The 25995-nt window shown below is 39.7% G+C and overlaps 1 protein-coding gene across 1 annotated transcript; it reads right to left on the bottom strand.

Moving 5' to 3' along the window:
• Positions 1–6021: 6021 nt before the first annotated feature.
• Positions 6022–24069, bottom strand: LOC107197017 (sacsin-like). Its single transcript, XM_022680118.2, has 7 exons — positions 24015–24069; positions 23834–23921; positions 21959–22070; positions 20409–20555; positions 18681–20118; positions 17747–17835; positions 6022–17117 (listed from the first exon to the last, which is right to left on the bottom strand). The coding sequence occupies exons 1-7, from the start codon at positions 24044–24046 to the stop codon at positions 6241–6243; spliced, it is 12783 nt and encodes a 4260-aa protein (XP_022535839.2). The 5' UTR covers positions 24047–24069; the 3' UTR covers positions 6022–6240.
• Between the last annotated feature and the right edge of the window lie 1926 nt (positions 24070–25995).

Here is a 25995-nt window from a genome sequence, read left to right as displayed (position 1 = left end):
ACAAGACCATAAAAAAACATTATTGCACCAACAGCTCATACAATAAAAAATAAGGCATTAATATTTATGTTGTTTGTGTAGTGTGTAATCAGCATGGTGATCAGAATATAAGATTGTATCTTCGGTTGCTGCTTTAGAATAATTTTGAGTGATATTGGAATGGTGAAAATGTGTTTAAAAATCATATAACCCTTATTATAACATTTCGATTGAAATATATTCCTCTGGAACCATGTTGCAAAATGAAATAGCAATAGAATAGACAACAAAGTGCAAACGTAACAAATGTGCAACATAGAACTGTAACACTACAATAAATGCAATTAATACAGCAGAAAAGAGACAGTGTAACAGACAAGACAGTGCAGTACCAATACAGCACAATAAAGCGTGCTAGTGAAGATAAGGTGCAGAGATATGTAACATACCATAATATATTAGTTATACATGATCACAGCAGTTACTGAAGTAGAGAGTTTATAGTTCTATAGAATGAAGCAGCAAATATTGCTGATAGGGACAGAGACATTTCAGTTTTTGTGTGCCGCGTGTGTGTAGAGTGATGGATGGGTTCAGTACAGTCTTTCTGTGTGCGTGTGTCTGTGTGTGTGTGTGTGTGTGTTTGTGAGTGTTGCACTGCTGAGCTTTCTTAGTTATGGGTGCTGGACCAGGTGAGGTTCTCTGCAATGTGAACACCGAGAAACTTGGTGTTCTTTACAATTTCCACTGCAGAGCCGTTAATGTTCAGAGGGTGGTGAACACCTGGTGCTCTCCTGAAGTCGATAACCATCTCTTTGGTTTTATCCACATTTAGAAATAGGTTGTTGTTCCTGCACCAGTCCGTTAGCCGCTGCACCTCCTCTCTATATGCAGACTCGTCGTTCTTGCTGATGAGGCCAACTACAGCTGCGTCACCAGCGAACTTAATGATGTGGTTTGAGCTGTACTTCGCAGTACAGTCATGAGTCAGCAGAGTAAACAGCAGTGGACTGAGCACACAGCCCTGAGGGGCACCGGTGCTCAGTATGGTGGTGCTGGAGGTGTTGTTTCTGATCCTGACTGACTGTGGTCTCTCAGTTAGGAAATCCAGAACCCAGTTGCAGAGAGAGGAGTTCAGGCCCAGCAAGCTCAGTTTTTCAATCAGATGCTGAGGGATAATTGTGTTGAATGCTAAACTGAAGTCAATAAACAGCATTCGAACATAGCAGTCTTTGTTGTCAAGGTGAGTGAGAGCCAGGTGGAGCGCAGTTGAGATGGCATCATCTGTTGATCGGTTTGGATGATACGCAAACTGCAGTGGGTCCAGTGAGGAAGGGAGCTGGTTTTTGATGTGTCTCTTGACCAGCCTCTCAAAGCACTTCATGATGATGGGAGTAAGTGCAATAGGACGGTAGTCATTGAGGCAGGACACTTGGGACGCCTTTGGCACAGGAACGATGGTGGTTGTCTTAAAGCACGTTGGCACGACCGCAGTGCTCAGAGAAATGTTAAAAATGTCTGTGAAAACATCTGCGAGCTGTTCCGCACATCCTTTAAGAACTCTGCCAGGTATGCTGTCTGGTCCTGGAGCTTTCTGTGGGTTGACTCTGAGTAGAGTTCTCTGCACATCAGCTGAGGACAGGCACAGTGCCTGGTCGTCTGGAGGAGGTGTGGTCTTCCTTGCTGTCATGCAGTTCTGTGCTTCAAACCTTGCATAGAAGATGTTCAGCACATCTGGAAGGGAGGCATCACTGTTACAAGCAGGTGGAGATGTCTTGTAGTTGGTGACTGACTGATTGTCAGCAGTGTTCTGGAAGTTGGCGTGGATTTTCTTTGCATAAGTGCGCTTTGCCTCTCTGATGCCCTGAGAGAGCTTGGCTCTAGCTGTTCTGAGTCCTGCCTTGTCTCCTGATTTGAAGGCCTTGTCCCGGGTTCTCAGCAGCACGCGCACCTCTGCAGTCATCCACGGCTTCTGGTTGGGGCGGGATGTGATGGTTTTGGAGACAGTAACATCCTCAATGCACTTGCTGATGTACCCAGTCACTGAATCTGTGTACTCCTCCAGGTTGATAGAGTCATCAGATGTAGCAGCCTCTCTGAACATGTCCCAGTCAGTGTGCTCAAAACAGTCCTGAAGAGCAGAGATGGCTCCTGGAGGCCAGATTGTCACTTGCTTCCTCTCTGGTTTGGCGCGTTTGATGAGTGGTATGTATGCTGGGATGAGCATCACAGAGATGTGGTCAGAGTAGGCATAGTGGGGGCGGGGCTCTGCTCTGTAGGCGCCGGGAATGTTAGTGTAAACAAGATCCAGCATGTTAGCTCCACATGTTGGAAAGTCCACATGCTGATAAAAGTTGGGCAGCAGAGCTTTTAGGTTACTGTCGCTGAAATCTCCAGCAACAATAAACAGTCCGTCAGGGTGTTTGTTCTGGAGTTTAGTGATAGCGCTGTACAGCTCGTTTAGAGCACCGTTGTCATTAGCATTAGCGCTAGGTGCTACATACACTGCAATAATGTATACAATGTTCAGTTCTCTCGGCAGATAAAATGGCCTGGCTCTGACTACAGCAAACTCCACCAGCGGTGAGCAGTAGCTGGAGAGCAGTGCAGCGTTGTTACACCATGCTGTGTTGATGTAAACACACAGCCCCCCTCCGCGGGTCTTACCGGACAGCTCCGCGTCGCGGTCCGCACGGAAGGAGAGCAGGCCGTCCAGCTGAATGGCGGAGTCTGGGATGGAGTCCGTTGACCACGTCTCTGTGAAAACGAACACACAGCAGTCTCTGAACTCGCGCTGGGTTGTCCGCTGAATCCGAAGGTAGTCCAGGTTATTCTCCAGGGAGCAGACGTTTAAAAGCAGGATGGATGGCACCGCCGGCCTGCTGCTGGTGTTAGCCATTAGCTTAACACGGACTCCGGCTCTCTTACCGCGCTTTCGGCTCCTCTCGCACCGCTTGCGAGGAACTCTCGTCCCGTCAGCATGCTCAGGAAACTCCGCAGGTCTTAGAAGGCCCAGTGCTTGCAGCTCTGCTCGTAGACCGTCCGAAAGTGCAGTTTTTTGCGAACTTCGCAGGTTTAAAAGGGTCTGCCTGTCGTAGACGTGGGAGCCAGTTGCTCTGATAGTGAACTCTGCCATGATTGCAAGTTCAGACCAGGTTTTGGCGACAGCATAAAACATAAAGTACAGTGATTTGTTCCCGGAGTTGCTGCTGCGACTGGACGCGCCCCCAGCAGAAAGTTTCCTTCAAACCTTGTGTGATGTTCGGGTCTGTGGGACCCATTTTCAGTGGACCCAGGGCTAATAGGAGTGTGTACCTTCACTCTGTCCTCCTCCTGCCTGGATGTGTGGTTTGTGTGTGAGCTGAATCCTTCAACACTCCCACAGAAAACTGAACTGACTGACACACACACACTCAGAGAGAGAGAAAAAAAAGATAAGACTGTACTGAACCCACTAATCACTACACACACACACACACACACACAGACTTAAACCCGTAAAATACGCGTTCCGTAACGTTACTGAATTGATACGGGACGCGCTTTGTCTCATATTGTTTAGGCTAATTATTATATTAAGACGGGTGATTTGTTTCAGACAGATACAGACACAGCTGCTGCGCCGCCTCCCTCAGCTAGAGAACAGCCACTACTCCCAAACAGAGGCTGCGCTTCTCATTGGTCAAGACACGGAGACTCACGACCAATCAGAAGCGTAGTCTCTGTTTATGAGTAGTGGCTGTTCTCCAGCGGAGGGAGGGCAGCGGTGTCTGTAGCTGTGTTCTAAATCACTCCCTATCACAGAAATAGTGAACTATTTACCGTTTGTTCAGAACATTTTATTTGCATTCTAACATTTGTGCACTAATTATTTTACAATTTGTGGTTATATATGCTGTTTTGCACTGTTAAAAGAAACAAATTCTATGTCAATTAAAATAGTTTGGACTACTATAAATATATACTTGCAGAATGAGCTTTTGTGTACAAATTTTGTACAAATAAAATGGACAAGTAAATCAATCTTCATAACCACCATATGTAATATGGAATGTATAAGTATGTAATGGTGTTGCAATACATATCACTAATGCCGTGTTTTGTTGCAGTGTATGTGTGTGGCAGAGAAAGGTGTAACTAAAATTCCTGAACTTTATCGTGCATCATTCTAGTTTGCATGCAGATACACAATAGACATGCATCAAGTGCAAAAAGTACATATGCAACACACACATAGTAAAACTCTGCCCCGCATGTGTTGTGTAGCCTGGTATGAAAAGGCAATGTGTTCAGTGGGGATGATGCATTGTGAAGACTGACAACTTTGCGTTCAACTTGTGTAATTCGTGTATTTCAATGAAGTTCAAATGAATAAAAAATCAGTTGTTTCGAAAAACATTGCTTTACTTGTTAATTTGAAAATATTTTTGGAAAATTTTAATTACATTTAATTAAAAAAACTTATAGCATTTTTTAAAAATAAATGTAACATAATAAAGGTGAAGGGCAAATATTAACTATATAAGCTGTTTATATTGCTTGTAAGACTGTGACTTTTAACCACAGTCTAATCTGCTTTCGGCTCCCGCCCTTTCAGCACTCGGCCTTGTGGATGATAGGGAACATTCCTCCAAAGAACACTGTGACTTGAAACTCTCCCTGTTTATCTAACTTAACTACCCTTTCCCACGCCTTCATTGCTTGGTCTTTTTGCGTATTGTATATGCCGAGGTTTTTTGATGTTCCTACATTGTGCTTTTTGGGGCACAGTCTAGGGATATGTTTTTTACCCTCTTCTTTCCCCTTTAATACCTCTAACTGAAAAAATGATGGCTGCGCGTGCACACACTGCTGTTTACCCTGTCTTCATGTCCTGTCCTGTTTCCCCCTTGTATGTTATTGTATAGATGGGTTGATGGCTAATACCCTGTGACAGTAAAGGCCATTCTGATTCTGAAGTTAGGTGAAGCAAGCATCTGTTTAGTATTTTAATGTAGAGTTGCTTAATTGTGCTCAATTCAAAACATCAAAATGCAGCGAGTCCACCACACCCATGAACACAGACTGAGTAACAGAAATATGAACACTACAGAAGGGTTAAATCTTGTCTGCTCTGTAAGTAAGGTCTTGAATAGGGGTCACCAACCCTGCGATCATAAGGACAGTGTTAATCTTCAGAAACACAGGCTGTAATATTATGCTAATTCTGCTATCTTTAAAGACAATTACTGTTATCATATTCATTTGACAACAAACTGCTTTTTATCATCTCAATTTTACTATTTTACTTGACACTGTTTAGTCCATCTCTTGGTCTGACAGACTCTAACTGTATGATGTATTTGATTATTGATTTGAAAACTTTTTTGGACCTTTCAGAACATTTGGTCCATTTGCTTCCACCAAGATAAAAACACTGGACTTTGTAAATGATTTGCTCTGTTTCTGTGATTTACTCAACCATGCAAACACACCTTTTAAATTTAAACAAAACCGCCATCTACTGGCACAATATATATACTGTATATAAAGTTCCAAACATAACCATATTTTTGGAAAGTTACTTTATTTGAAAATTAATTAATTTATCATGTGACCAAGCCTTTTGTAACGTGAAACAGTGCCATGCTTTGGACCACACAATAGATATGTACCATGGTGAGTTAACTTTGAGGTAGACAATCATATCCCTTTCAAAAATGTATGCATTAATGCAGCTTAATATGCAAAAAAAAAAAAAAATGGAGCTGCAGAACTAGAAATGACCCAACACCTGCTCTGTGGTGGTCCTGAGGGGTCCTGTCCATTGAAAAACAGGGTTAAAAAAAATAATGTATGCAGAGAAACAGATACAGGACTACAGCCTTTAATTATCTACAAAGTGCTCTATTTGCTCAGTGGAACTGTTAAAGTAAATAACAAGGAGATGGTCATAATGTTATGCTTGATCAGTGTAAAACATATTCCTGCATAAACTCCAAAATTAAAAAATAAATCACCACCAGTAAAGTAAAAAGCTTTTACACATTTATTATTCTCAGAAAACTACATAGATATAACAGAAAAATGCAGGAAGACATTATAAAAGAGTGATACAAAAGAGAAGCAACATATGAATTAAAATATAACTCACTTTTAACTAATCAGTTTTTACTCTTAATTTCTACATCAATTATTTCTGCAGTAAATATCATAATCAAGAAAGACTGTGCTCAAGACACACTACCCAGTATACATGACTTATACCATTATAGAAATCTTTCATTCAGTAATATATTTGTGTAGATTAATCAGCAGGTTTCTTGCAGTGTTCACTGCCTGTCTTGCCTCTTCAGATTTGAACTGCTCGTGTGGTATGCGAGGAGATGGGTGGAGATTTGGGTACTGAGTTTTCTTGGCATCAACACCCAGTGTCCTAAGCTGGGCTACAGCACTGGGAACCTCACTGAGGTAGGGGCTGTAGTGGGAAACCTGCTGGGCGAGACTCGTTATGGAGCAGTTCCCGGGATGGCGCCCATTTTTTCTGTACTCTGAAGCTATCAGGGCTTTTTCTACTGCCTGATGCACTTTAAACAGACACCACTCTGGACTCTCCTCAATTTCACGCTCAGCAGCAAGGAGGTCACATGCTGCCTGTCTGTTCCAGCGTTTCGCTTGTTCTCTGTCTGGTCTTGGTGTGTCACTTTGTCTGTAATATGACCAAAAATTATATTGCTGTCTGGAATTGTTCTGATGGAATTGCTGTCGCCCTCTCCTGTGAGTCCTGGCCTCATCATTCCATGTTGACCAGTAATCTCTGAAGTTACTGCAGCTGGAGGATGTGCTACGTTCGGTATGCCCTCGCTGCAGCTCCTCAATTCTATCCTTCAGATATTTAAAAGCCATGTTTGCAAGGTCAGGATTGTCCAAGTTCTTATCTGGGTGCCACTTTAGATAAAGGCGTCTGATAGCTTTATGCTTGTCCTCATTGGACATTTTCCAGATTTCTTCCAGACATCGATCAATCTCTCTTTTGACCTCCTCCAGTGTTTGTTGAATGGGTCTCTCCTCTGGTGTTCGTGGTGTGGACCTTCTCTGTGAGGGCATACACTCTAGAATCTCTGAAATTATGGCTATTTCTCTGCAGGAGGAATAGATCACTGGACCTGATCTTCTTTCTCTCTTAAACTGATAAAGATCCAGAGAGCTTACATCAATAAACTCGTCTTTCCCAATCAGTATTCTGTATCTCGAAGGATTTCGTCTGATCTGTCCTGGTTCCTCATCCAGACATTCTACAATGATGGCAAAAAAATATTCATCTTTTGATTCATCTCTTCTGAAGCCAACATACTCTCCTTTTTCAAAACTGTTGAGGGGGTTCATATCAAGGGAATCTAACCATTCCTCTGGTATAGGACTTCCAGGGTTTGGACGGACACTGAAACCACCTTCTTCACTCACGCTGTTATGGATTCCATTTTTTTCCATGATCCTTTCAACATCCTCCATGTCATCACACAACAAAAGCTGCCCAATAATGGGTAGCATGGAGGACTTCAGGTTATTTTCAAGAAGCCCATTGATTTCTGTGGTAAGATGCATGTTGACTTCATTCATTACCTTTAGAGCCATGTTATCATTGTGTTGCAAATAAAAGGTACACCCATCTTGCTGCTTGTTCACATAAACCTGTGTTTCTGACTTGGTACCTTCCAGTGGCTCCTTGTTCAACAAAAGCTCAGTTTGGAGAGTTCTGCAACAGATGATCTGAATTTTACCAAAAATGCTGTCGCACATGCGTGCAGCATCAGTTTGTGAAATAGAACCCTTGCTCTGTTCTCTGATCAAACAGATAAGACCGTGACGAAATGCACGTGAGGACAACCGCTTCTCAAATGCAGTACGAAATTCACATTCTTGTCTGTATTCACAAAGTTCAGCATGTCCACCAACCAGATTCTCATAGATAACTTGAGAGAGAAGCTTAGGTCGAATGTTCTGTGGAAGTCTCTGCAGTAGTTTCTGATGTTCATACTGGTCATTTCCAAGATGACAGCGGTTTAGCTTCTCAAGCATCTTCAACTTTTCTTTTAGTGGATCCTCGAGTCTTTTGGCCTGAAAGACGGTGTCATTAAAATACAGTGTGCTGGACTCGTAGAGTTTTCCATCTGTTGATGGGAGATACAGTGTGTTCCTGTGAACTTTACACACTCTGGGCTCTTCTTTAATCACAGAGAAAAGTTGCTGGACAGCACGTTGAACTGTTTTCTGCTGGTTCGGCTGAAGCGTATTCTTGTCACAACAATCTGTGTAGATTTCCTGGAGCACTGTACACAGTTGCGCAAATGTAGGCTTCTCTTCAACCCCAATTTTCTTGAAGAACTCTGAATAGATAGCATGTTTCCCTTGGATGGGGTATAGGTAAGGCCTAAACTCACTAGAATTTTGAAGGCAAAGGACTGCTTGACTAGCTTTTACAAGTTGTGTGTCGTTTTCCGTGAGAATCAGAGGAAGGTTGGCCAAAACAGAAGCATTAAAATGCTCTGACTGCAGGTGTGCATATGAAATGTTGAAGACAGCAGCTCGTATGCTTATTAAAAATGCACTTGTGCATGGAGCTCTACAGATATTTTTCAAGTTCTGCATGACTTGTCCTGAAGGTGGCTCATCAAAGGCTCCACCACACTTCAATGCATTTAGGTGTTTGGTGGTGCAGTCTCCCGAGGGCAGTATAGGCATAGCAGTCCATATGAGACACTGGTTTCTCACGTCTCTTTCCAGCAATGATCCTTTGATAGCAACAACGTCTCTTTCTTGAGCAAAAGCCCTGTGATAATTGCAAAGATTTGACTCAACCTGAACAGGAAAGATAAATTTCACTGATGCAATTTGCTGCATCAAAAATGAGGTTTTCTCTGTGCTTTTCTGCAAAACAGTCTTGAATAATGTTGAAGATCGAAGTTTAAGAATGCCTAGGTCCGTGTTACCTCTGGCATCAATTTCAATTTGACGAGCAAATTGAAGGATCTCCTTCTCCGATACCTCATATTTCAGTCCTAGTTCCTTCAGAAGATTTGTGGCATGTGTTTCATCATATGTATTTGAAAACATTTCCCAAAAGGCTTTTGGTACAAACCTCTCTTTTGGAAGCATAACCCTATAGAGGTTTACTTTGTCATCAAAGAAGTATGATGCCATCTGAAGATCACCATGGATGTCCTGAACAAATTTGACATGCTGCAATGTTGAAACAATTCTGTCTCGATAATTCTCATAGCTGCGATTTTGCCTCAGTTGCACTACAAGTTTCACCAAATCATGCAGCTTGTTTATCTGGAGCTTGTGTACAGAGGGGAGTAGGTAAAGTACACAGTACTCCAAATCTCCTAAAATACGTATTTTGAGACTTTCTGATAGAGCTGAATTCACAAAACTGTTCTTGAGGAAAATTCCATTACAGTCATCCAAATTGTACAAGTCTGGAAACCTTTCTTGGTACTCAGTTTTCAGTATGAACACATTTTTGTGCAAATCAATCCTTTGCCGTGTTCCAAATATTGTCTCAAACAAAGGTAAAGACATGAGCATTTTCTGATAAGTATCTCTGTTCCTGAAGCATCTGATGATGCCAGATTGTAAGAAATGCTGCATCTCATCAGCGTCTGCACTAGAAAGCACCTTAAACTGTGAAGGAGGGACCTGATTCAGCTGTTGTAAAACAGCAGTAGTGTCTCCGGTATCCAGAAGTTCTGGGTCAACACATTTGTACAGCAAATCACCAAGATCTGTGAAAAACGTACGAGCTAATACAGTGAATCCAAGTTTCAAGAGGATAGAAGAGATGTATTCCCTGGAATCAGAAACAACACTCTGAAGGTTACTGATTTTCTGTAGGAAAATTGTTCCTGTTTGACTTGGGCTAGTGACGGGTACAATGGGCCAGTCAAAAAAGTGCTTTTTTATTTCACAGAAAGCATTTCTGTCTTGAATGCAAAAGAACTTCCAAAGTTCCTTTAACCATGTGGTCATCTCTTTGCCTGCTGAATAAAGTCCATTCCTCTGATTTAGTGATGAATTTTGTAGAAAATGCTGAAGTACTGGTTTTAGAATCTTTGCTGCCACTGGGATACTCAATTTCTGAATGTAATTTCCCTCTTGGAGAATTGTCATGTGTGGGCTGTTCACACTAAAATTTGCAAATACAGACTCATATCCAAGAAAAATGTTGGTAAATCTTGAAATTAGTTTTGGAGAGTCAGAGTTGAACTTTCTTAACACCTGATCTTGAGTGAGCAAGAGAGGGAGCCCATCAAGGTCAACAAATCTGGACCCATTTACATTTGTAAGGCAAAAGTTCAGTAGTTTTGAGCAATTTTGTGCATCTTTAATCAAAGTCCGGCTGACAGGTAATGGTAAATCATCAGAAGTTTGTGATGGATCATTCAGTGTTTTTCTCTTCAAATAACTGATCACAGACGAAGGGCTGACTTTAGCCACTTCCACACCTGCATTTATAAAACTCTGCTTTAATTTTTCCATTGTCCATGAGCATGGTACCAGGTTCATTCCGATGCGCTCCAAAACTTTGAAAATGTGCTCATGGTGATCCATCATAAAATGAGGTAAATCTGATATATCTTGCTTTGAGACGCTGGACCAGGTTACTTTGTACTTTGACTGTGAGAGATATGAATGGTCATCAACAACACTTCTTACGGTAGGTATCACAGGAAGGTTTTGGTTACTGATTGATCTGTAGACTTGATAGATCATCTCATGCCAACCTTGAGCTACTTTTTTTGAGACAAAAGGGAAGAACCTGAAGCAAAAGTCCAGTTGTGATCTGATAATGGTTAAACTATTGGGTTCGTTTGTCTTAAACTTAGCACAGAGATGATTTAGAAGGAGAGCGTATAGAGGTGCCAGGGCATTCTTTTTTAGGAATTGATTCCAAGCAATCCTAAAACTGTCCTCATCTTCTTTCCACAGATCTCTTCTCGAATAATCCACTTCAAAGTTCCCATTCACATGGACTGGAAGACCAGTCTTGTCTGGCAATGGTAGAGAGCAAAAAGCTCTTCCAGTAAATTCCTCCTCAGAATGGTTTGTGGATATACAGGCAGCCACGGCCACTTGAGGCACTCTGAGGTCAGAGCAGTTTCTTCCCTTTTGAAGGTGTTGCAGGTCAGGGCCAAATTGCTCTGCAACAACCCAATGGCTTTGCTTTTTTCCAGTGGATATCTGCACTTCATATACTGTTTGATGTGGGATAACATGCCCAGATTTGAGAGAAGTACGGACATGGTTATAAAAAGTGTCCTTTACCTTTTGGGTACCCTCAGTGACATTTTTCTCAATTAAGAAAATACCCAGTTCACTTCCGTCTGTGTCGATCACATGAAACTGAATTTTTGTGATGTGTTTCAGGAAGAGAATCAGTCCCTCAGGATCTTCAATCAAAGCCCATAAAAGTGCTTTCATGTCATCATCTCTGGTTACGTGTGTAGATATATCAGATTTCATTGCCATTGCTTCTGTCCTGAGGGGAAGCCTGAACATGGTTCCAGACGAAAGAGCAAACTTTTCAGGAAGGAATGTATGGTAAACATCATTAAAAGACTCTTTAAAATCTTCATCCAGTGAATACATGCAGCCTGGTGATTCCTTTTTTCCTTCTTCCACATATTGCAGGTGTGGGTCCGATATACAGAGATATTTGTCACCAGTGAGTATAGAGGGACAATCAGTCAGCTGGTAAACAGAATTAAAGCCAAGTCCGTATTTCCCAGTCCTACCCAAAGTGCCATGTTTCCCACCTTCCCCAAGCTGCTGAATCCCATTCAAGTCATCATTAGAAAATGGTTTGTTGTTGTACACGCAAAGTGCTGGGCCCTGAAGCAGCTTCCATTTTTCTCCAAATATTTTTTCAGTCTTATGCTTTCTCTTGTCCCATATAAAGTGGATCTCTGTTGCTTCTGCATCATCAGCATTCTGTATGAGTTCCTTTAGGATATCCTTCTTGGATGGATAGGCTTCAATAATGTTCTTAATTCTGACAGTTAGTTTCTCATGTTGTCCGAACTCTTGAGTAAGTGGAGAAAACCTTCTAACTAAATGGTTGTTTAGAGTGTGGTGTCGTGTTGTTTCCACACCAAAGTGACAGGCAACTGATCGAGGTACTAGCTTATGGCAAAGATTTACCCCAGCTTGCACTGGCATCCATGGACTGTCATTGTACTTCAGCTTGCTTGACACTGTGAGCACACCTTTTTCATCAGGTAGAAGACAGTCTTTAACCTTAGCTTTGGCCTGGTAAAGTCCCTTTGTAAGTATGGAAAGACAAGTTTGAAGATCTGAATTTGAAAGAGGTCCAGGTAATGTACTGATTTTCTCTAGTACAGTCACAAACTGCTTTGTGGTGAAATGACTTTTGATGCCGACACAGGTCCAAAGATTCTCAAATCTGGAGAAAATGGCTGGGAGGGAAAAGAGATATGGTTTCTCTTCAAAATCCCTGCTCTTGGCAACTGACCACACATTTACAAACTTGTCCTCAATGAAGACAAACGGAAGTGATTTAGCTTGGTCAACAATGGCGGTGGGATCCCCTCTATGAATCAAATACTTGTTGAGATAGTCATAACAGCTGTAGGCCACATTAAAAAGCACAGATTTTTCAAAAGACTCTGAATGGTTGTGGGCCTCTTTCAGTTGTTTGAGCACTGTCTCAACTAATGGGTTCCTGTTCACTTCCAGTGTTTCGAGAACAGGGTGATCAGGCTGTACAAGCAAGTTGGAGTGATCAACAGTGAATTCACTCATGCTTACCAAATAGTAGTGCCTGTGACTATAGACTTCAGATGGCTTTTTGAGTGTGGCCAACACTCTATTATTCAGGTCAGTACCCACGGCAGGAAGGAACGGTATATGTTTTAGTTTTTCCCAGTGTGGAGAACGGACATTACTGTATTCATTCATACAGTCAAAGAGACATTGGAGGCATTTCTGTGCTTTCTTTTTATCCTCTGTCCAAACTCTTGGAATAGTCTTGGCTCTCTCAACAATTTCCTCTAATGTGAGAGAACCCGTCACCATCCCCAAGCCTGACAGTCGCAGAATTCTTTTGGGACTGAAGTAGTCATTTTTGGTTCCATCAAGAAAACGTCCTTCCTCTGGCTCAAACAAGCAGGCTACTTTTCCATGCGGGTGCACAAGTTTGTTGATGAACTGAAGTTTGTCCGTTTTCTGTGTTGGAATGCACGGATTACTTTTTAGTAATTCATCAATGTCTGGATCATTTAGGTCAAGAGCATTCAATATAAGAGCATTCCTACAGTGTGGATCCATGTTGCTCAAGTTCTTAAAAACTACTTGATAAAACTCAACCCAGTGAAAAGTCCTTTCTGTTACCGTCTCACGGAAACCACAGTGAATGAAGCTGTTTCTTACCCACGATGGCAAAGGTACAGCACAGTAGCCTGATTCGGCATTACTCAGGAATACTTTCATGGCAAGGTCTCCCACTGCTTTATTGTTTTCAATACTTGGATCCAGAAATCTCACATTGTCAATGGAGCACCAGGTTTGTCCATTACTGAAAAGCTCTAGACATCTGACAGTTGGGTGTGTAATGGCTGAATAGAAAGCAGCAACCATGGGTTGAAATGCTTTATTTACTTTTTTAGCATCAGGCCAAAATGTGTGGTAATCATAGTTTTGAAGTTTCCCATCTTGGGCCATCTTCTTTAGTTCGAGCAGTGTGGTGACATAGGCAGTGGAATTAGCATCCTGGAGCAATGCTTTGTTCCACTGCCACTTTATGCCACTTTGCCATAGAGCTTTCCTGTTTGATGTGACAGCAAATGACCCATTAATATGAACTGGGAGGCCTGTCTCTATTGGAAGAGGAAGAAAGCAAAAGGCCTGGCCAACTTCACAGCTTTTATCAGGGGACCAAACATCGTGTGCTTCTCTCTGTAAAGGTGCAGCAACCCCCCCAACAGGCAGGGAAAACTTGCAGTCCTGTATTTCTCTCTGGAACATGTGCAGTGAATTCTTTGTCCCAATACAAGAGTAGAGAAACCAGTACTGAGTGTTGGTTCTCTCAACATGTTCGTGAACTGTTTCAGCAATGTGTGCTGCAAAGCAATCGACAATCCTGTGACAATTTGGATCAAGGTTTTCCAAAGCATTCCTGATGGCTTGAACATGTGTTTCATTTGATATTTCTATTGAACAGACAGTCTCAGTGGAGATTTTGTGGAGTGCCTGAGTTTGATTCTGAAGTGGTGGGGTGGAAGCATCTTCAGAAATCATTTGAAGAGACACAGACCTTATGTTTTTAAGAAAAAGCAGGGCACTTTGGACTTCATCAGTGAAATGTTTCTGAAAAGCATTCATGTGTTCTTTATCAAACACCTTGCAGCTAATCTCGGACTTACAAGCTTCTTCCTGAGTGCGAAATGGTAATTTAATCAAAGTGCCATTGTAAACATTCTGGCTGCTCTTTGCTAGATCGCAACCGAAAACTCCTTGATAAGATCGAAACTGTCCAGGAAACCACCTAAATAGTCTCTCTTGTAACAGGTCAAGTTTAATTCCAGGATTTGATTTACTGCGTATGTGCTTTTCCAAATGGGTGACGTTTGGATCAAAAATAAGTAGACGTTTACCACTTAAAATAGATGGAATATCTGTCAAGTGGTAAACAGCATTAAAGCCAAGTCCAAATTTGCCTATTTTCTCCATGTTGTTTTCTTTTGAGGCTGACCCAACTCTGACAATGTTTTTCCAGTCTTCATCTGAGAAGAGTTCATTGTTGAAGCTCCAAAGACAGGGTCCATTGCATAAACTCATCCCATCATCGATGAGACCTTCTGCTGGGTGCGTTCTAAAGTCAAGCAGGAATCCGCATGTGCTTGCCTTAGCATCTTCTGCATTTTGTAGGAGTTCTTTGAAAATGTCACTTTCCTCATCATAATCTTTGAGTATGTTTTTGATTCTTTGAGTAATTGGTTCTGTCTGACCACACTGCTCAATTCCCGGATACAGTTCCTCAGCTGTAATGATCTGTGGCTTTAAAATGCGGGTACTTAGCAAAGGAGTTTTCAGCCATTTTGCAGTGACACCTAAGATTTCTTCGTGGATGACATGAAATTCCTCCTGGTCATGTCTCAGGTCATCTAATCCTTCATCACTGAGGTCACAGAAGACTGTATTTTTCAAAGGCTGTAGGGTGAAGTTTCCGTTCTGTGCCCTGACAGGCACAGGGGTGCTGTCTTTTAAAGGTTTTTCATTCTTCCGCATCCAGTCAAGAATGGCTATTAACACCTTAAGTTCAGACTGCTCGCCATAAGGTGGACTTCTACCATCAATGCTTCGTTTAATGTCATGGAATATGTCTTCAATCTCCTCATCAGAGAGTGTTTCCTTTACACCAAACTCTTTTAGCATGTCAGCATATTGCAAAAATTCATGTGGTACTTTCTTGATGTAAAGGCTCAGATCTAACTCCCGTGGATAGGACAGCACTACATCCTGAGGCGAGACAAAGTCATTCTGACACCAGAGCCAGGCCAGGCTTTTCTCAGTCATCTCCTCTCTGAAATATTCAATATTTTGTTGCATGAATCTGTAAGTGCTGTGCAACTTGTTTTTAAATTCATAATCTGAGTCTGGGTTGACCATGACTGGAACCAATGACCCCAGAACACTCAGATTCTCCAATACCTTCTCAGCTGGAGGAAGGTCAAAAAGATCAAGTTTTCGGCAAATATCATCACTTAACTCTGAGCTAAGTGGCATGACATGACCCACAATTGGTAAGTATATTAAGGCCCTTATTTCAACTGGTTTGTAGAGACATTTCTTCTGACTATTACTGTTTATTGAACATGGATTTTCACACGGCACCCACTGTGTTCGAAGAAGCTGTCTTCTTTCTTCTTCAGAGAAATTTGAGGGCAAATCATTTCTATTTAGTACACTTACAAGAGCATCTGCTTTTTGAAGTGCAATATTTTGAGAGTGGACACTGAGCTTTTGAATTTGTGAGGCGACATGGAGCACAATTTCTGAAGATATTTCCTCTTCTTTTGTTCGTAGGCCAAGTTGTCTCAAACTCTGAAGAATCTGGGTTGTCCTGTAGACTGGAGGTGGAAAAAAATCTTCATCCAAAAGATCTTGAAATGTTTTGTTTGTAGGGTCGAAAACACTTGATGGTTGCTTGCGCTCCCCCTGTTCTGTTTCAATGAACCTGAGATTCTTGGTTTTTCTGAGCAGTTCCTCACTTTGTGAGAGTAGGACATTTCCATGAGTCAGTATCCAAGTCATAATTTTCTGTTCCTCCTCTTTGTTGAAACCATTTGTTTTAATGTAATCAACCAAGTGGACAGCCAACTGAGCAGCATCCAGCAGATTAACATTGAGGAGAGTCAAAATCCTTCGGTCAGCTTCATTTGCACACTGTACGATGGTCTCTGGTACAGGCAAATCTGTTGGAATGGCCGGATTCGACTTTAAAATAACTGCCTGCTTTGAATCAATACCAACATATGTTGCAGACATCAGTCTGAAGAGTGGCAGCACTGAAAGTAAACGTCTCTCAGCATCAGAGATCAAATCCAAAGAAGAAATATACATTTTAAAGTCTTCTTTTTCATGAAGTGAAGCACTGGCAATGCTGCTAATGACTTTGTCAGTATCAGAGTTTAACAGGACTTGCAGAACATTCTTTGGTGAAGCTGTCAGGACATAACTTTCAATGTCATGATGTCTGAGACATTCATCCTTCTTAATGACTGTGCCTCCCACCATCTTTATCACATTCTGAATTTGATCTGGTAAGCTGGAATCTCTGCTACTCTGAAAGATCAGCGTGGAATTCCTCTCCAGTCTGGCTAACAGTGCAGAACTGCCAGTTTTTTGAAGTGGTTCCAGGGGAATTAAAGGCATGCCAATGAAACTGCTTAGATCCTCACAGTGAAAATGTAGAAATTTCCAGAATTCAGTAAGCCATGTTTTTGGTGGGTGGCCATCTTCATCGGGATTCCATTTCACATGACCTTCAGCCTTCATCCAGTCTATGGGTAAGTTATTCTTGGCAAATGATGCCACACTCTCTGCGTCCAAATCAATGATTTTGTACGAGTCGGCATCTGGAATTGAGCACAGTAGAACACTGTTGTTAGAAAAACAAACTTCGGTTCTGGATTTATATAGTTCTGTTCAGTTTGATAAATTATTATCCAGGTTATCAAGATTATTATCCTTAAAACCCTGTATTATCACGGTGTGGAATCTTTATCAATTCAACAAATCCACTGTCACACCAGAAGTTCAAACACAAAGTAAATGTGCAAAACAGATGCCTCCCTTGTGTGTCCTCATGGACATTAACGTACATAGATTATATTGAAACATTAACATTGCGCTGTTGCTCTGTATGTCATAAACCTATAATCAGAAACCACATACTGCGAACTGAAAGCCATTCCAGGTGACTCTACCTCATAAAGCTGACTGAGAAAATCTAAGCAAGAGATGCCTAATTTGAACAATGTAAAATGCAAATATATTCTGGTTTGTTTAACACTTTTTCTAAATAATTTAAATATAAATAATTTCCTGTTTTACCATATGACTTTTTTATTAATCTAAAATGCAGAACATTATGAATAAATTAATGAACAAAGAGTGAATTTAAGGTGTGTCCAAAGGTTTATACGTACAATAAAACACATACAATAAGCTAATTTAAAATAGCACAATGTATTCATTTCCTTACTTGTCAGAGCCATCTGTCTGAAATGCTGGATTGTATTTCTATTCAAATCTGCAGGTAAAAATCTCTCTTTGCAGAAAGGCAGCAGGACCCTGGGAAAGAGAAATTTACATATTACAATGCAAACAAAGACCACATGACTACACAATAGGAAAATACATTTAAAAAGATTTGTGTCATTGACTCAACCCAGATAGTAAATGTACACTGAATCTTCTATTAGCACTTGTCAATATGATGATATCTTATTGTATTTTAATAAATTTTATCATCAATCCACAATAGTATATTTTAATTAGCATATCAGTGTTTAAAGAGAACTGACCCAACTGCACATTTCATTACAGAGAGTGTATGCAGCGCTGTTTTATTGGACGGTGTGCAGCAGGAATTAAATGAAAATCAGTGTCTAATGCATGAAAGGGTATTTAAATAGCAGTTTATTAGAATCTGCCACTGTAGATTGATTTTTTGTTGTGTTTCAAAATATTGTGATAAATACTGTCTCTAATATCTTTAAATAATGTGATATAATATTTTTACCATATCACCAGATCTGTCAGTGTGTGATTATGTACACCTCAGGTGATGGTTTTTATACTGTTAATATTGAAATGATATAATTTCAACCAAAATTAAGAAATATATTCTGATATAAATTTTGCCCAAATCATAAAGCCCTAACTTCCATCACTGAGTGCCTTGAATCAGCAAGATCTCTGACATCATAATTGATTTCTGAATCAATTTTAGGTTAATTCAGCATCGATTATTAGTTAATATTGTATTGTTTGTACTAAACTTTACTTTACTGTTATTTGTTGGAAGTTTCAACTCTATAAATCATATAAATCATAAATAAAGCTTGTTTAAATAAAATGTTTAAACCTTTTTTTTAAGGTTTATTCAACGTTCTTTCCTATCTGGGTGACCTTACCTTGAAAACTCCTTGTTGTCAATCAACACTGTGTCTTCATCCTTATTGGTGAATGACCTGAAGCTTCCATCACTCAGTGGTATAAGCTGTAGACCATGAAGCTCTTCATACTTTCCGTCACTGAGGACGTACTCCAGGAGCAACAATCTGTCATCTCTACAGACATTACCAATCTCAGCTCTGCGGAGCACATTTCTAACAAAGCCTGGGGTCACCCATTTCAGGGTAGCAGGTTCTGGGAAAACTGTTTCCACAGCTTTCAGTACGTGATCTGTAACAGTGACGAGGTTTTCTCCATTTGCAATCAATAACCGTGAAACTGCTGACATCACATCGGTATCTGTATTGTTGGTTGGGAAAACAGATTCTGAAGCCGCCACCCAGTTTTTCTGATTTTCAGCCAGAGAAAAGACTTCTGTACTCTGGAATAAATGCATAAAGACATCCAGTGCAACTTCGTGCCATCTCTTATTGTGTTCGGTCTTGCTCAGGTCAGGCCATAGACTGTAGACAGTGCTGGCAGGCAGCATTGAGTTTCTGCATAACTGTACAGCATCACTGATCATCTTGAGATACACATGAGGAAGAACCTCCTTTTTCAGCAGCTCGTTCCACGCCGCTAATTCATCATTCTTCTGGTCCTCCTCCTGCCATTTGATGTATCTTCTGTTGTCTGTAAGTCCGAAACATGCATTTACGTGAACCGGTAGGCCTGTGTTATTGGTCTCATTGTTGGGAAGGGGCAGAAAGCAGCTCAGTCTTCCTGTGTCGCATGTTCTGACTTCATCACACTGAAATGCTATGTCAACCTGAGGAAGAAAGCTTAGCTTCTCAGCAAGGGTGTGGATCTCAGGTACACGTCCTTCTGTTAGATGACTGGTCGTCACAAGCCATTCCATCTTTGTCTCAGGCTCAGATGATGAAAAGCAGAACACCGTTTTAAAGTTGGTTTTACCTTTTAGGAACTCTGTTTCGAAACCTTCCTGAGGAGCAGGAAGCAGACTTGCAGGAGATGTCACAGAAACTTTCTTCCTAACGTTGACGCTGCCGTTTGTGTCAATATGCACCAAAGAAATGGATGAAACCTTTCTGAGAAACAGAAGGCTGATCTCTGCATCTGCTATGAAGCTGCTGAAGAGCTGTGTGACCTTGCTGGAGTCGTATAAATTATCAGAGATCTCGGAGGCTTCGCTGCGCAAAGGAAAGCGGAACAGCGTTCCTCTAAAGTCCTGTTCACTGATAATTTTCTCCCAAGAACAGTCGCAAACCAGACGTACTATATCTTGAAATGGCTTGAACTGATCTGTGTATTCCAGGAGGTGCTTTCTGTCCTCCTCGTCATCCAGTGACCATCGGTAGCCCTCCTGCTCATCATCGAACATCTTCTTTTGTGGGTCGAAAACAGCAAGGTGTTTGGAACTAAATACACATGGCAAGTCTACAATAAAGAAAAGAAATATCTGTGAATTTTGCCTCAATTATTAAACACATTATTGCCTTTTGTCGATTAAAGTTTTTTGCCTAAATTAGCAGACAAACAAACAGATATAAGTAAATTAATTTATGGTCTGATACAAGTATTAAAGATGATAGAATATAAAAAATATGTTTAAAATAAAGTAACCTAAAAAACACCAACTGAACTATTGTGCATACTATTGCTAAACTAACACAAACATGTGTAGTAGACTGTGTGCTAATATTTCATAACAATGGTAAATTCTTCACCTGTAACGTGGTAAATAGAGTTGAAGCCAATCCCAAATCTCCCCACTTTGGTTGGATCCTCCTGCTTGATGCTCCTTCCGACTTGCTGAATACCCTTCCAGTCCTCCTCAGTGAAGACTGCATCATTGTAAGCGTAGAGTGCAGGTCCTACCAGAACAGTGAAGACATTTTAACACCATGAAACATCCTTTTTCAGAATTTGTTAACTAAACATATTAAACTGACCTTTTTTTCATTGAGCATTACCTAAACACACAAAACAAGGCATGTATATTTCTAATTAACAGATTCTCCAGCAAAACAAATTTAGACAATACTTCAGTGAGGTAAAAATACACAAAACTAACCACCTCTGTACAATAATAAACTGCATTTATTTTATCACTTTCCATGACTGGACAGTTTATTTAGTTGTCACTAGGTGATGCATAGCTGTTCTGCCATATTATGCCTAATGGTGAGACAGCGGTGGCTCAGTGCTGGGTTATTGGGCACAGGGTTGCAGGTTTAATGCTGAAGTTTTATTCTGTCAGCTAAAATTAGCTAGCACAGCTCGGCTACTAAAGTAATTTACAAAAAACAAAGCTAAAAGAAGAAGGCCAGTAAATGATCACAAAAGCCTTTAGAACTAAACTAAAAGCATAGATAAAGTGAGCAAAAAAACTGTCACATGGGGAAGGACCACACACACAAAGGGCCTTAGATTTAGGGTTCTGAGCATCTGCAGCATGGGGTTCCTCTGTACAGAATTATAATATTATGATATTTTACTTGATCAATGATATGTTGGTTCTACTGTGGCCTGAAAATCTTCAATAAATCGTATAAGCATGAGATATACATTTTCCATGTAGCAGTGTGATATATATACATAGTTCACAATAATAATGCTATAAGCATTCTGTCTGTTTTAATTTTGTTTTGCTATTTACTGTGAATCTGATTTTGTTTTTGTATAATTGTTTATTTATACAGTTTATCTCCAATCACTATATATTCTGCAGGTTAGTATTGTATTTTGTATTAGTGTAGCATTTTTACATTTCATTGTTTTTATGTTATATTATTTATTTTAGCTTTGTTAAATGAATTGTTTTGCAAAATTGACAAAAAATGTTCTGAACTGTATGCTTGAAACATTTATGCTTTAACATGTATTTTGTTGCAGTAGTACATCCAATAAATTAATAAATTATTTTTCAGTGCTGTCATATTGACAAGAATTTGTTATTTGCAAAAATACACAGAAATATTTGGATATTGTTTTAGGTCCATATCACCTACTCCTAGATCTAAGAATGCTGAGATGATCTGATTTGTCTATTGAGTACAAACTATTGACACACACACAGTGAGAACACATGGCTGCTGCGCTGCCCGGGAAGTAGTGAGGGTTAAGGGCCTTACTTAGGACCCAACTGTGGCAGCTTACTGAGCCCAGGTATCAAACCCACAACTTTGTTATCAATGGCCAGTTTTCTAACCACTAAGCCACCACTGCCCATTTTACCTGCAATGTTTCTTTAAAATGGTTTTAAAAACAACTGTACCTTGATACTTTCCAAGAGCTTCACTCCACACGCTGTCAGTCCCGTACGTTCTCTCATCATAGGTGAACACAATTTTTGAAGCTTCAGCATCATCTGCATTCTGTATTAACTCCTGTTGTACAACACAACACAATGCACTCACAACACAAGAATCAAAGCAAATGCAAATCATTTTGTATTGTTATTTTTTTGTCATTTACTGCTGCTCGGCCATGGAATCCAATTATTTTAATCTCTCTACACTCTACTGTTCCTGAGCTAATCTGAGGCTAAATAAAGTTTGGAGGTCTGTAGTGATTTACTCTGCATAAAGTTGTTATTGTTATTTTACACAGTGTTTATAGAAGCAGACTGCATGTCTGTTTGCAATTTAATGTATATAGAACATGGTATATAACATTAGCTTTGATATTTCTACTTAAAATACACCATATCCTTTTATGAAGAAAAAATCTTTTTTGGATTAAATACCGAACAATCAATGCACAAACAATGTAAACACATACCCTCAAATGTACAACAATGACCCATTATTGGTCTAAGCAAATCTGGAAAATCAATACATATTGGAATATGTGGTGATGCTGAACATTAGCAAGATTGCTCAGCACTACCATGATAGTGTCTGCTTAAAGTTAAGAAATATATACTGATCATAATGATGGCAATTATTATATTAAAATACTTGTATAAAAAATGTATAAAAATTGTGTATAAAATGGGTGAGATCCCATATGAAGTATGATTTCTAATAGGGCTGCAGCTATTGACTATTTTTGGAGTCGACTAATCTGACGATTATTTGTTCGATTAGTCGCGATTATTTTTTTTATTTTTTTCATGCCCTCCGTTTGTATTTCCTACTGGTAAGGACAGCTAAACTTTTAGGCCCTAAACACAGTTTTGCTGTATATTTTGGTAGTTTGACGTACCTATAGTAAACTAAAAATTATAGTATAAAAGTATATCAAAGGAAACATTCACAGAGGCTGGATGTTATTTTCAGGAGATTCTAGGATACTAGTTTGCATTTTTTTCTTCATTTCTTACTTTTTTCCCTGAAATTATTGTTTGTCTTTAAGAAAATATATTTTTTAATTAAGTCTGTAGTTATTATAAAATATAACTTAATTTTAATGAAGAGGACAGAGTACAGTATCTCCCCAATACTTATCAAGCTAACGTTAGTTTATCTAATGTTATTAATGTTAATGAAGGAGTGAAGCCTGTTTAAACTCACCTCAGCAGCTCTCTGCAGTAATTTAACTCACCGCGGGTAATCTAGAAATCAGTGTTTAAACTGTACAGAACTAGTAAAGACAGACTGTAGAGTATTTTGTGGGGTTAAATGGGTTTGTTTGTGTTTAATGGACACAACGCTGATATTACAGTTTACTCGCGTCTCGACCTCTCTCTCTTTCTCTCGCGCGCGCTGCGAGTCCCTCCCACACTGAAACCTCATTGGCCAACTAAGCATGAGGAGAGGCCAATCAGGATGCTCACACTCTCACTAGGTGTGTCTTCCTCTTTCGCCCCTTTTTTTCTCCCGCGTGCGCTCTCTCTCTCTCTCTCTCTCTCTCTCTCTCTCGCTCCATCACACTTGAACGACGCGTCGACAATAAAATTTCGTTGTCGATTATGCCGACTAATCGTTGCAGCCCTAATTTCTAATACCACCTAATGTAAAAGATATTGGATGACTATTAGGACTCAGACTTAGTCAGATGGGTGTTTAAAGTGTCTCCTAGCAGAAAGAGTGATGGTGATGGATGGATATGGCTGGTTATAGCTGCCCAAGGATTTATTGTGTAACAAAAAAAAAACGACAAAAAAACCGAATCAGTTGTACAAATATTAATAATCAATAAATATTACCTTCAAAATCTGTCCTCCATCAGGGTACCTTCGCAAAATCTCCTTTAGGTAGTCGATAAAGGGTGGAGTTTTTGCCCCAAAGGCATTTCTTAAAAAGGTAAAAAAGAATAAAAACAATTAGCAATGTGATTTTAAGGTTTCAAATATTTTTTCTAGATAAACTGATTAACAAAAAACTCACTTTTTCTTTCTTTTTCTTGCTGAAAGACTCATTGTTCCTCCTTTATGATTTCCTGTAGACGAAGAACTGTTAATAATTCAGTTCAATATGCTACATAATTCAGCACCACTGCACTTATCACTGATTATCTTTATAAATGTAATTATTTTAAAATACAAAGTAAATTTTCTGTGAAAATAAGTTAATGTGTTAATGCAAGACAGGTGTTATTTTTATGTAATAGGCCAATGTTAAACTCAATTATTATTTAAAGAAACATATCAAGGTACCGGGCATATTTTAAGACAATTAGTCATTGTTTCAAGTTACCATATATTTGAGGAATTCATTTTGTAAAGATACTTTATTAAAGCAATTAAAGCAAATATTATATTATTTCCATATATTAAATCATATGTGTGATTAAACAAGTCATTCAGAAAAGGCAAGTCAAAATTTTGAGAAAATGTAGTCATGAAGGCTGGTGCAAGACCTGTTCTCCACAACTACCTACCAGATAACTACCAGATAAATGCAAAGTGTGTGTATGTGTGTGTACACTCAATAATGTATTTTAATACTTGTGCACTAATAATTAGTTGTTCTCTGCTGAAATAACATGCACAGGTAAACAGGTAAAAGTCAGTATTTTTGGAATAATTCATTTATTCAATATGTTTCCTCCTCCTCCAATTTTTACCACCTCCTCCTGAGAATGGGCTCCCACAGGTCCCACTGCTGGTTTAATTGAAATTGGTAAATTTCACACACTAACTTAAAAAAATGCAACTTTGTCATTTAAAAACAGTCTGTATGAGTTTGTAAAGGTGGAATATTATTTGACTTGCCTGACTGTGGTCCTCATCTTCTGCAGATGCTGAGACTAGCTCTCATCTCTTCTAGGGTTGAGAAGCTGTGGAGGAGAGTGATGTGAGGTAACAGAGAGTTTCAGTTTACTGAAAACCTCTACCACTGCTAAACGAAACTAAGCTGCTGATGTTAACTTTCATTTCCCTCTAAATCACCTTCCTTCGCCTGGGGACTGCTGTTATTGTGATTACTGATTACTGAACACTTTAACTTTGTACACACCCAGGCTTGATAGTTATCGGTCCTGTTAATCTAAAATAGAAACTGTACAAGAAATTAAACATACTGAGAACATTCAAGATTTGAGTGCAGCTGCTGCTGTTTCTTATATTTGACAAGGATTACAGTGAAACTTAATGTGAAGCATTGTTGCGTCAATAACAACGGGCAAACCATTTAAAAAAATGTCAGATATGAGTCATATTAAAATCATTGTGCAAACCAGAGTCTATGGTGCAAACAGCCTTAAATATTTATCGGCCCACTTTTACCTGCTGTGTGAATCTAGCCTATTGTGGATATTGTTGAATGTTGGTTCTAGGTGCAGTGAGGGATTGGAGATCACAGTGGTTCAGATTAGTCTTGCACTCTGGCCTTTTCTGCACTGAAATTACTTCTGATTGTCTGCAATGATATAAAACTCAAAGTAAATGTATGAAACAAAGTTTTTTGGGGGCATTGGACACTGAGGTAAAAATTTAAATATTCTACTAAGGGCTGGGCAGCATATTGCTATTTTAAAACATACAGAATCTGTATATAAGCAGAGCAGGACACAGGCCAGAGCCATATCCTTTAAATCAAGACTGATATAAAATTAAATTTGTGTTAAAATAAAATTGTGTTACAAGTTACAGAAAGCATACCTATAAGTAAATAAGTATTTTTTATTTTAAACCTTGGTCACATTGTCTGGATTTGTGCACATATTGCTGTTCAAATTGTTATGATTGTACATTATTTGTCCATTATAGTAACAGATCATATGTTATGTGGATAATAAATTATCCAGATGTTTCCAAAATGATCAAAAGCAGCAGTGAGGAATATTCTGGTTCTGCAGTCTCTGTTCTGGTGCATTTACTGCTCAGATTCTTAAACCTAATTCAACACGCAGTTCATTAAGAGATTC

The sequence above is a fragment of the Astyanax mexicanus genome, chromosome 11 (genome assembly GCF_023375975.1).
Source record: "Astyanax mexicanus isolate ESR-SI-001 chromosome 11, AstMex3_surface, whole genome shotgun sequence".
Taxonomy (NCBI): Eukaryota; Metazoa; Chordata; class Actinopteri; order Characiformes; family Acestrorhamphidae; genus Astyanax; species Astyanax mexicanus.
This window is presented reverse-complemented; position numbering and strand designations above follow the sequence as displayed.

What these genes read in the sequence shown, in the direction of transcription:
- LOC107197017 (XM_022680118.2), bottom strand. Translation starts at nt 24,046, where the DNA reads ATGAGTCTTTCAGCAAGAAAAAGAAAGAAAAA. An exon ending in GCAAGAAAAAGAAAGAAAAA is followed by an intron (nt 23,922 to 24,014) that starts GTGAGTTTTTTG and finishes TACCTTTTTAAG; the next exon opens with AAATGCCTTTGGGGCAAAAA. An exon ending in ATGGAGGACAGATTTTGAAG is followed by an intron (nt 22,071 to 23,833) that starts GTAATATTTATT and finishes GTTGTACAACAG; the next exon opens with GAGTTAATACAGAATGCAGA.